This window comes from Anomalospiza imberbis, chromosome 34 (genome assembly GCF_031753505.1).
Source record: "Anomalospiza imberbis isolate Cuckoo-Finch-1a 21T00152 chromosome 34, ASM3175350v1, whole genome shotgun sequence".
Lineage (NCBI taxonomy): Eukaryota > Metazoa > Chordata > Aves > Passeriformes > Viduidae > Anomalospiza > Anomalospiza imberbis.
Genome location: NC_089714.1, coordinates 1,149,357 through 1,161,284, shown reverse-complemented (window position 1 = coordinate 1,161,284; position 11,928 = coordinate 1,149,357). Strand labels below are relative to the sequence as shown.

The 11,928-nt window shown below is 51.9% G+C and overlaps 1 protein-coding gene and 1 pseudogene across 4 annotated transcripts in view; one reads left to right on the top strand and one right to left on the bottom strand.

Moving 5' to 3' along the window:
* Positions 1–655: 655 nt before the first annotated feature.
* The window catches only part of LOC137464017 (zinc finger protein 850-like), a 646,379-nt pseudogene continuing 635,106 nt past the window's right edge, over positions 656–11,928 (bottom strand).
* The window catches only part of LOC137464016 (zinc finger protein 850-like), a 506,586-nt gene continuing 503,713 nt past the window's right edge, over positions 9,056–11,928 (top strand). Inside the window, exon 1 of one of the 4 annotated variants that reach the window (XR_010994046.1) lies at positions 9,056–10,603. Coding sequence is in view for 3 of the 4 variants with exons in the window: in XM_068175350.1 (XP_068031451.1) it covers positions 9,257–10,274 (1,018 nt within the window). In the remaining variant the exon portion in view is untranslated. The remainder of the gene's footprint in view (positions 10,604–11,928) is intronic. The other 3 variants (XM_068175351.1, XM_068175349.1, XM_068175350.1) reach the window with 3 other exon arrangements.

Here is an 11,928-nt window from a genome sequence, read left to right as displayed (position 1 = left end):
CAGCCAAAGAGGGATTTTCTTTCTTTTATTTTTGAAGCACTCTAAAACTCCTGAGTTTCCCCAGTAAAATCAGACACCCTCCTCAAGTGTGTGCCAAGCCCAAGGTGCCACCAGGGCCACTGCAGACCTGCCCTGGGCCAGCTGTGAGGGTGGATCATCAGCCCAACCTGCACTGGGCCATTGCAAGGGGCTCTTGCCATGGACACTGCACTGACCCCACTGCTGTGTTTGGGTGCCATGGCAACCCTGATCACTGTAGGTTTCCTTGGGAACCACCCCAAGGAGCCATTTCTCAGAGCTCAGAGAGCCCTGGAGCTGTGACCCTTCCCTGGGGAGCCTGGGCAGTGCCCCAGCAGCCTCTGGCCAAAAACCTTTTCCTGAGATCCAACCCAAGCCTGTCCCTACTCAGCTGCAGCTGTTCCCTCCCATCCTGTCCCTGGGCATCAGAGTGAAGAGATTCCCACAGCTCCAGCCAGGGACCCGCTCCCAAGGCTGTTGCCATGGCCACCAGGGCTGGGACCAGCTAGGGTGCTTGGTTTCCAAGGGCCGGTGTTCAGGAATGGGATTCCCCAATTTCCTGCTCCCGCTAAAACTGTGCTGCCGCTCGCTGCCCTCTGGCTTCCAATGGAAAGCACAAAAGACAAAGTTCCTAGGCTGGGATAAGAACAATTTACTGGGAACAGCAATGAGCCAAGGAACAAACAGGAACAGAAACAATATTGATAATAGAAGGGATAAAAAAAACAATTTACAGGGAAAACTACATCACCACCAACTTTCTCTTCCCAGCCATGTATTTCCTCCTGCCTGGAAAGGACACCCTTCTCCTCAGGCAGAGAGAGAGAGAGTGCCTTTCCTGCCCCTGGCAATGACCTGAGGTGAGAGTGAATATAATGACAGGGCCACAGCCAGACCCTCATGTTCTTTGATCCCACATCATGTCATTGGGAGGGGCAGGAAAAGGGAAAGATGTCTTTCCAGCATGGATCACAGGGAACATGGATCACCAAGACTCTTCCCAATATGGGTTCTCCCATGGGGGATGAAGCTGGAGCAGTGCACGAAGCTCCTCCTTCAGTTGGGGCACTCACATGGCTTCCCTTACCGGTGCCTCCGTTGGTGTTGGGTCAAGTGAGAGCTCTGGGTGAAGCTCTTCCCACACTGGGGACACTTGTAGGGCCTCTCCCCAGTGTGGATGCGCCGGTGTGTGACGAGGTGGGAGTTGCGTTTGAAGCCCTTCCCACAATCAGGGCAGCGGAAGGGCCTCTCCTCTGTGTGAATGCGCTGGTGCAGGAGGAGATTGGAGCTGATCCGAAACCTCTTCTTACACTCGGGACACTCATAGGGCCTCTCCCCAGTGTGGATGCGTTGTGGATTACAAGGTCAGAGCTGTACCTGAAGCCCTTCCCACACTCCCCACACTCGTAGGGCCATTCCCCGGAGTGGATCATCTGGTGGCGGATCAGGTTGTTACTCTTCCTGAAGCTCTTCCCACACTCCAAGCACCTGTAGGGCTTTTCCCCATCATGAAGCTGCTGATGGCCCACCAGCTCTGAGCTCTGGCGGGAGCTCTGTCGACCTTCCTGGCACAGGGTGGATCTTTCCTCCTCAGAGCACCCTGGGCTGGGCTTCCAGCTCCTCCTCCTGCGGGATCTCCGGGACTTTTCCTCCCTTTTGGATTTCTGCACTGTGGAGCAGCTCAAAACGGCCTCTTCCATGAGGTTCTGCCGCAGGGATTTGTCCTTCCTGGCCTCCATCCTCAGCTCCTTGTCTGGGGGAGGAAGGACAAGGAGAGGGTGGGATTTGCCTCCGTGCCATAGGGAAGGCTAAGGAGATCCTTCCAGTGCATCCCCGGCAAGATGGCGTTGGCAGTGAGGTTGTCCTGTAGTCGGGGGCCGTGCTGGGCTGGGAGATGGAGCAGGAGAGAGGGGGAAAGGGGCAGTGACTTCCTCCTCACCTGCCTGGGTGTCCCAGGGTTCTTTCCTCTTCCTCGCAGCCTTCTCCTCCATTTCGCAATGGTTTGGAGAAGGAAAATTCTGTTTCGGGAGGAAAACAAGGGATGAGCACATTGAGCCTTGTACTGGTTTGAAGGCAAACCAGGAGGAGAGTCTAAGCCAGAATTACAATTTAATAAAAAAATCAATATCAAGGCAATGATACAGAAACACTGTAATCTGACAGAGTCAGGATTTAACCTGACACCCCGTTGGTCAGGGTGGTGGTAGCCGTCTGATGAAATGGAGGCTCCAGCCCTGTTGGAGTGATGATCATGATTCTGTCAAAGCAGTGATCCAGCAGAAGGGATCACCTGATGGGTCTTGCTCTGAAGGTCCAGTGGTGGTTATGGGGCTATTGTCCTCTGGGAATCCAGTAGGCAAGGTGGTCCTGGTGTTGCAAGGGTGAGATTATATCCAGGTAGGAATGCTTGGTTCCTCCCCCTGGGCGGAGCATCCCACAATGGGATGATGTAATTTTATCAGTCCTGCAGTGACACTCAATGGCCCATTAACAGAAGATAGCCCCTGGAGGGCGTTATCAGGGCTGAGCCATGGAAGAGATAAAGAACACTGCCCCACCTGTTTATCACAGTTCATGAAGATGGTGACTGAAAACATACTTTGGGTTACATCTTACATTGCACCCTGAAACAGTGAGGCAATCCCTGCTCGGGGTGGGGGGTGAACACCACCCCGCTTTCCCAAACTGGCTCAGGTGTAAAACCCCCACCCTGGGAAGGCCACATACACAGGGGACAATGTCACACTTGCCCCACCTCAGGGGAGGTCTCTGTCCCTGTCACTCCCTTGCTCTCCCCCCTTTTCTCTTTCTTCCATCTCTCCCTCTACCTCACATTTACTGTTCAATAAAATCCACTTGGGATTTGGTCTCGTTAGCATCTTAATTGGGGCAGAGGCATCTCTCTAACAATTTTATTTACCAGATTGAGACATTATTTTGGTGCAGTGAGTTCAGGGCACTGTTGTCTGACCCCAAGTGCCTTTGACAAGAGCATGGTTCCCTCCTCTCAGGAGATTCTGGCTCTTTCTGGAGGAACTCTTGGACACCTGGAGGCAGCTTCTTCTGTGTGACTTTTGGGAGAACTTATGAGGAAAATGGCTGTTGTGGGTGGCCAGTGTAAAGAAAATATTTTGTTGTCCTCCCTAGAAAAGTTTGTTAAAATCACTGGAGGAAAGGGAGCAAATGATACCAGCAAGACTGATAAGGATCATTCACCACAAGGTGAGGAACACAAGGCTGCCAAAAGTCCTAGTGATTTATTAAAGAAATATGGATATTGATGTAGTACTGATATCCAACTGTGACGGGCAAAAACTATCTAACAGTTTAAAGTAAGAAAGTGTATGTTTATTACGATGCCAGGCAGCGTGCAGGATAGCTCTCAAATACACACTGCACCTTTCAAATGATTACAGAGTCCTTTTATCCATACAAGTATTGAATACCCAAAATGCAAATACATATTCATAATTTTGGTGCATCCCATTCCTCACTTTGTATGCTAATCATTTCCAAAGCTATTAAGCATGTGTAGTTTGTTCCTTGAAAAGGGTCAGTGGTCCCTTTCATGGGGAGGGGTCCCAAAATGAGGAAGTAAATGAAGTCTTCCTCATTCTGACCTTTCTACCTTTTCAATGCAAATAGGACAAATGAACCTTGGTAGAGCTCCCATTCCCTGTCTTCAATTGGTTTCAGAACAGAGGAGGCCCACAACTGTCTTATGTTCCTAAAAGCTATTTGTCAGTTTCTATATTCTTCATTATAAACCCAGCTAACTAAACATCGTGTTGACAAGCAATCAATTATTAGTTAACTACTAACTCTTAACTTCATCAAGGCCTACTCATTTGTTTTAATTAACTCTAGTAAGGCTTATCTCTAACTAAAATCTTAGCTCCTCTAAAATCTCTAAATCCCTTAAAGTTTATGTTTCACTAGAAGAAACCCAGCTCAAGTAGCTAAATTCCCAAATAACTCCCAAATTCACAGGCTTGTGGGCTTTGCCAAATGTGAGAATAATTTTTTTCTTCATCCCTGTCACCATTGTGACAGCTACACAGAGCTTTCCCTTCCTTTTAATAATCTGTATTGGGCCAAATTTTCACTTTTATCAGAACCTGCCAGCAGCAGAGCTGGAGCTGTGCAGGAAACGATGAAATTTGGAATTGCCACAGAATTGCTTCTATTGTCGGTTTGCTCATTTTTGGGATTTGTTTGCATTTCCATCACAAGTGACTTGTGGGAATATCAAATATTCATCAAAGTATTTTATGCAGAGTTAAGTTTGATTTCTGCTGAGATTATTTTGTCCGGTGCCCAGGGGATGCTCGAGGGCAGTCTGTGCCTCTTGTCCTGGCAGATGCTTGGGAGGAGCTTGGGGGGTTGTCCCTGTCCCTGTCACCCCAGGCCATTCCCCAAGGGGTGTCCCTGTCCCTCTCACCCCAGGCCATTCCCCAGGGGGTCTCCATCTCTCCATCGTTCTCACCCCAGGGAATGCCTGGGAGGGTCTCCCTACCTCTCACCCCTGTGCCAGGGGAGTGCTCAAGGGAGTCTCTGTCCCTCTCAGCCCTGGGGGCGCTCGGGAGTTGAAACAGGCTATTTTACAGGGTAAATTTAACAGGGTAGAAATCCATGTGTATTTAGGTGAAATGTGCTGCTTTGAATCATTAGTAGCTTGCCAGCCTAGATAAAATACTGCTAGCTCTGCTGCTGAAACGTGGATGAAAAATCGATCCCACAAATCCCGTACGGAGCTGTAGAGACTGTGTGTTTATTGCAGCGCTGGACACGTGGGGATCCTTCCCCTTCAAAGGGCATGCACGCCCCTGTGTAAGAGACGGTCCCAAGTTCCCCTCATTTTTGCCTCACGTTTGCCACAATGGCAGAGACTGAGATCCTGGAGACCCCGATCGGAGTTCTGGCTTGGAGAGGTGGATGATTATTTTTGCAGGTGTATTTGCTGTGCCACCACGGACCACTGCTTTGAGCAGGGCCTGGCAAGGAGCGGCTTGTTCTACGTGCTTACACCTGCTTCACAATACCTGCTCAACCCACGAATTTTCCCACCTCTTGGCCAAATGAACTTTCTGGGGTAACTCTGGTGATCTCCCATGGAAGACCCCTCATCTGCCTCATGACCACTGTGACGGACAGAGATTGAAGCCCCTCCCAAAGACTGAGACTCAGACCCCTACCACAGGGAGGAGGGCTGGCCTGATCAATGTGAGATGTTTGCCCAGGTGTGGTCGATGGACCAAGAAGACAATGGCTCTCGCTCACTGCTGATAACATGACCTGTTCCCCTTTGGTGGCTTCAATGGACATTCATTGTCTTCTCCCCATCCCCCCCTTCCACAGAGGACCATAAAAGACCCCTGAGATAACCAAGATTTTGAGATTCTCCCTGATGTGACACGGCTCTTTGGGAGCCACTGCAGGAGCAGCACCCTGGGAGCCTCGGGAATGCCCCTCTGGGATCCACGGTACACACTCCCAGGGGCTGGAATTCCAGTTCCCAGCCAGGAAAAGATGTTCCTGCCCTTGAAGGCAAAGCTCTTAACAAGGAGCCAGAAGCCAAGTGGAGCAAGATCCTACAGTGACATTTCACTGCCAGCCTTCATAACTTCACCCATAGTTGTTGTAGCTCATGGATTAGGAATGAAATCAGGGCAGGGCCTTTGGTGGGAGCTGCCCTGGATCAAGGGAGACACTGAGAGAGACACAGAGCAGGCAAAGAGAGGCAGGAGAGAAAAGAGGACACAAACACTGAGAAGGTGGCACTCTGAAAACAGAACTGCAACTGACTGAAAAGGAATGGGATGGAAAGAAATAATTTTGTGACTTGTATTTCCAATCAAAATACAATTTCCTCCCTTTCTCACAAATCTCCTCCCACTGTCATTCAGCAGGGCTGTCAGAACGTTCTTCATTCTGAATGGATGTTCCACGCAGCAGTCACAAAGAAACAGGGAACAGGGACCTTCCTGCCCGTGGGGAGTTTGCCATCCTCAGCTGAGGAGAGTAGAAGGCACCAGAAGGAAAGGACAGCTGGGCTTCACCCTTCCTCAGGAAAGAGGCAGGGGAAAAATCTCTCATCATGTCTGCACCTGCTCCCACAGGGATGTGAAGGCTGATCCCAGAGCCCCAAGGGTCACATTCAGGGCTGCCCGCAGGGAATGCTCGCCTGGTATTGAGGGGCAGTGTGGGAGCACCTGGATCTTGGAGAACCCAGCTGCCCCCCATGTTTGGAGGTGCCTGAGGAGGGCTGGGACGATTCCAGGGACATCCTGCAGTGACATCCTGCCTGTTCCACTCTGAGTGCGCTCAGTCCCAAACCTGACCCTGATCCTGCTCTCAATCTCACTCCACATTTAGACACACTCACAGTTCTGTATTTAATCTCATCCCAGAGGCAGAATTATCTAGCCTCAGACCCAATCCCAACCCCAGCCCTAAAGCCAATCCCATGACTAGCCTTAACCCCAATCCCAGCTCTAATCCAAATCTCAGTCCCAACTCCAAACCCAGCCCCAATTCCACACTCTTCCTAAATCCTCATCCCAAATCAAATCCCAGGTTCAGCCTTTCTGGGTGTTTGGGGATGTCTCTGTCCCTCTGACCCTGATGACATTTGGGCAGGGTCACACCAGGGCTGAGAGGGGCAGAGAAACCCCCACCTCCCCAGGGATGAGAATGTTGGAGAGCCCCCCCTGCCCTGAGCACCCTCAGAGGTGAGAGGGACACAGAGCCCCTGGTCCCCAGCCCTGCACAAGCATTCCCTGAGGCCAGAGGGATGGAGACCCCCCGAGCATCCCCCAGGGCAAGGGGACAAAGACCCCCGAGCACTCCCAGGGCTGAGAGGGACAGAGACTGCCCCAAGCAACTCCTGGCACAGGGTGAGAGGGAGGGAGACCCCCCAGACATTCCCTGGGGTGAGAACAATGGAGACCCCCTGGAGAATGGCCTGGGGTGACAGGGACAGGGACACCCCCTGGGGAATGGTCTGAGGTGAGAGAGGGACACCCCCTGGGGAATGGCTTTGGGTGACAGGGACAGACCTTGGGGAATGGCCTGGGGTAAAAGGGACAGGGACAACCCCCCCAAGCTCCTCCCAAGCATCCTCCAGGGCGAGAGGCACAGACTGCCCTGGAGCATCCCTTCGGCACCAGACAAAATAATCTCAGCAGAAATCAAACTTAACTCTGCATAAAATACTTTGATGAATATTTGATATTCCCACAAGTCACTTGTGATGGAAATGCAAACAAATCCCAAACATGAACAAACCGACAATAGAAGCAATTCTGTGGCAATTCCAAATTTCATTGGTTCCTGCACAGCTGCAGCTCAGCTACTGGCAGGTTCCAATAAAAGAAAAGTGGAAATTCGGCCCAATACAGATTAATAAAGGGAAGGGAAAGCTCAGTCTGCCTGTCACAAAGGTGACAGGGACGAAGAGAAAAATGATTCTCACATTTGGCTGTTGTAGATGCAGGTGAACCCAATAGGAAGAATGAAGATATCTAACTCCAGTTCAGAAGGCTGAATGATTTCTTTATTATAATTATGCTATAATGCATTAATATACTATATAAAAGAGGATACTAAAAGTACATGCTACTTTCTCTAACTATCATATCTAACTAACTCATTTGGAAAAGCCCCCAAGCCTGTGAATTTGGGACTTATTGGGGAATTTAGCTATTTGAGCTGGGCTTCTTGTACGACTTCGTGCAGCCTTGTGTTCCTCACCTTGTGCTGAATGATCCTTGTCAGTCTTGCTGGTATCATTTGCTCCCTTTCCTCCAGTGATTTTAACAAACTTTTCTAGGAAGGACGACAAAATATTTTCTTTACACTGGCCACCCACAGCAGCCATTTTCCTCATAAGTTCTCCCAAAAGTCACACAGAAGAAGCTGCATTGACGTTTCCAAGAGTTCCTCCAGAAAGAGCCAGAACCTCCTGAGAGGAGGGAACCATGCTCTTGTCAAAGGCACTTGGGGTCAGACAACAGTGCCCTGAACTCACTGCACCAAAATAATGTCTCAATCTGGTTAAAAATTTGTTAGAGAGGTGCCTCTGCCCCAATTAAGGTGCTAACGAGACCAAATCCCAAGTGGATTTTATTGAACAGTAAATGTGAGGTAGAGGGAGAGATGGAAGAAAGAGAAAAGGGGGGAGAGCAAGGGAGTGACAGGGACAGAGACCTCCCCTGAGGTGGGGCAAGTGTGACATTGTCCCCTGTGTGCGTGGCCTTCCCAGGGTGGGGGTTTTACACCTGAGCCAGTTTGGGAAAGGGGGTGGTGTTCACCCCCCACCCCGAGCAGGGATTGCCTCACTGTTTCAGGGTGCAATGTAAGATGTAACCCAAAGTATGTTTTCAGTCACCATCTTCATGAACTGTGATAAACAGGTGGGGCAGTGTTCTTTATCTCTTCCATGGCTCAGCCCTGATAACGCCCTCCAGGGGCTATCTTCTGTTAATGGGCCATTGAGTGTCACTGCAGGACTGATAAAATTACATCATCCCATTGTGGGATGCTCCGCCCAGGGGGAGGAACCAAGCATTCCTACCTGGATATAATCTCACCCTTGCAACACCAGGACCACCTTGCCTACTGGATTCCCAGAGGACAAGAGCTCCGTAACCACCACTGGACCTTCAGAGCAAGACCCATCAGGTGATCCCTTCTGCAGGCTCACTGCTTTGACAGAATCATGATCATCACTCCAACAGGGCTGGAGCCTCCATTTCATCAGACGGCTACCACCACCCTGACCAACGGGGTGTCAGGTTAAATCCTGACTCTGTCAGATTAAGCCAGTGTTTCTGTATCATTGCCTTGATATTGATTTTTTTTTATTAAATTGTAATTCTGGCTTAGACTCTCCTCCTGGTTTGCCTTCAAACCAGTACAAAACTCCTTGTGCTCATCCCTTGTTTTCCTCCCAAAACAGAATTTTCCCTCTCCAAACCATTGCGAAATGGAGGAGAAGGCTACGAGGAAGGGGAAGGAGCCCCTGGAAACCCAGGCAGGTGAGGAGGAAGTCACTGCCCCTTTCCCCCTCTCTCCTGCTCCATCTCCCAGCACAGCACAGCCCCCGACTACAGGACAACCTCTCTGCCAACGTCGTCTTGCCGGGGACGCACTGGGGGGATCTCCTTCCCCTTCCCTATGGCACGGAGGCAAATCCCATCCTCTCCTTGTCCTTCCTCCCCCAGACAAGGAGCTGAGGATGGAGACCAGGAAGGACAAATCCCCACGGCAGAACCTCCTGGCAGAGGCCGTTTTGAGCAGCTCCATGACGCAGGAATCCAACGGGGAGGAAAAGCCCTGGAGATCCCACAGGAGGAGGGGCTGCAAACCCAGCCCAGGGTGCTCTGAGGAGGAAAGACCCACCCTGTGCCAGGAAGGTGGACAGAGCTTCAGCCAGATCTTGGAGCTGGTGGTCCATGATAAGCTTCAGGATGGGGAGAAGCCCTACAAGTGCTTGGAGTGTGGGAAGAGCTTCAGGAAGAGCAACAGCCTGATCTGCCACCAGATGATCCACACCGGGGAATGGCCCTATGAGTGTGGGGAGTGTGGGAAGGGCTTCAGCTACAGATCCAACCTCATCATCCATCAACGCATCCACACTGGGGAGAGGCCCTACGAGTGTGGGCAATGTGGGAAGAGTTTCAGCCTAAGGTCCCACTTGATCCGCCACCAGAGGATCCACACCGGGGAAAGGCCATACAAATGTGGGGAATGTGGGAAGGGCTTCAGCTGCAGCTCTGCCCTTGTCATCCACCAACACATCCGCAGTGGGGAGAGGCCCTACGAGTGTGGGGAATGTGGGAAGAGCTTTAGCTTAAGGTCCCACTTGATCCGCCACCAGAGGATCCACACTGGGGAAAGGCCATACGAGTGTGGGGAATGTGGGAAGAGCTTTAGCCGAAGGTCCCACTTGATCAGCCACCAGGGGATCCACACTGGAGAAAGGCCATACAAATGTGGGGAATGTGGGAAGGGCTTCAGCCAGAAGTCCCAACTGATCATCCACCAAATGATCCACACTGGGGAGAGGCCCTACGAATGTCCCAACTGTCAGAAGAGCTTTCAGACCAGATCCATTCTTCTCAAGCACCAGCGGATTCACACTGGGGAGAGGCCCTTCCGCTGCCCCCACTGCAGGAAGGGCTTCAAGCAAAACTCCCATCTCATCAGGCACCAGCACATCCACACCAGGGAGAGGCCCTACACGTGTCCCCAGTGTGGGAAGAACTTCTCCAGGAGCTCTCACTTGACCAGACACCAACGGAGGCACCAGTAAGGGAAGCCCTGCAAATGCCCTAGCTGCAGGAAGAGCTTCGTGCACTGCTCCAGCTCCATCCCCCATGGGAGAACCCATGTTGGGGAAGAGCTCTGGTGATCCATGTTCCCTGTGATCCATGCTGGGAAGAGATCTTTCCCTTTTCCTGCCCTTGCCAATGACATGGTGTGGGATCAAAGAACATGAGGGTCTGGCCATGGCCCTGTCATCACATTCACTCCCACCACAGGTCATTGCCAGGGGCAGGAAAGGGACTCTCTCTCTCTCTTTGTGTCCCTGAGGAGAAGGGTGTCCTTTCCAGGCTAAAGGAAATACATGGCCAGGAAGAGCCAGTCAGTTGTGATGTAGTTTTCCCTGTAAATAATTTTTCTTATCCCTTCTGTTATCAGTATTATTTCTGGTCCTGTTTGTTCCTTGTCTCGTTGCTGTTCCCAGTAAATTGTTCTCCTCCCAGCCCGGGATCTTTGCCTTTTGTGCTTTCCATGGGAGGCAGGAGGGCAGCGAGGGGCAGTGTGGTTGTAGCAGGAGCAGGAAACTGGGGAATCCCACTCCTAAACCCCGGCCCTTGGAAACCGAGCATTCCAGCTGGTCCCAGCCCTGGTGACCATGGCAGCAGCCCCTGGCTGGGGCTGTGGGAACCTCTTCACTCTGGTGCCCAGGGACAGGACTGGAGGGAATGGCTGCAGCTGAGTCGGGGCAGGCTGAGGTTGGATCTCAGGAAAAGGTTTTTGCCCAGAGGCTGCTGGGGCACTGCCCAGGCTCCCCAGGGAAGGGTCACAGCTCCAGGGCTCTCTGAGCTCCAGCAGCATTTGGACACCGCTGCCAGGCCCAGGCTGGCATTGTTGGGGTGTCCTGTGCAGGGCCAGCAGTTGGACTCGAGGATCCTGATGGGTCCCTCCCAGCTCAGCCAGTTCTGTGCTTCTGGGATCCCATGGCCCTGGGGATGGGACTGCCAATGGTTGCCATGGAAACGGGCAACGGGCAAGGGCTCCAGGCCTGAGCTGGTGTCCACCCCTGGCATGGGGTCTCCATGGAGCTGCCCAGGGACTGACCATAGCAACAGGGGCTGGGGATGGTTGCCATGGCAAATGACCATAGCAACAAGGGCTGGTGATGGTTGCCATGGAAACTGACCATAGCAACAGGGGCTGGTGATGGTTGCCATGGAAACTGACCACAGCAACAGGGAGTCCTGGTGATGGTTGCCTGCTAAGGATCAAATTTGTCACAGGCACTCAGAGGGGTTCCATGGGGACTTTCCAAGAGTCTCCAAGATCCTCAAGAGCTGGAATGTCACAGGCAGAGACAGGGGCTCCATGGAGACCTCCCAGGGGTTTCTGGGGATGGTAAAGAGACGTGTGGTCAGAGGCAGTCACAGCCATCCCATGGTGACATCCCAGGGGTTCTTTGGCTGCAAAGGCACCGATCTGTCACAGGCACTCACGGGGGCTCCACGGTGACATCCCAGGAGTCCCCAGGCTGCCAAAGAGCCGGGATGTCACAGACACTCAGGGGTTCCTGTCATGGGCAGAGTGGGAGCTTCAGGCAAAAGCTTTATTTCCTTACTGGAGAAACTCCTGCTGAGTCATGAGGTG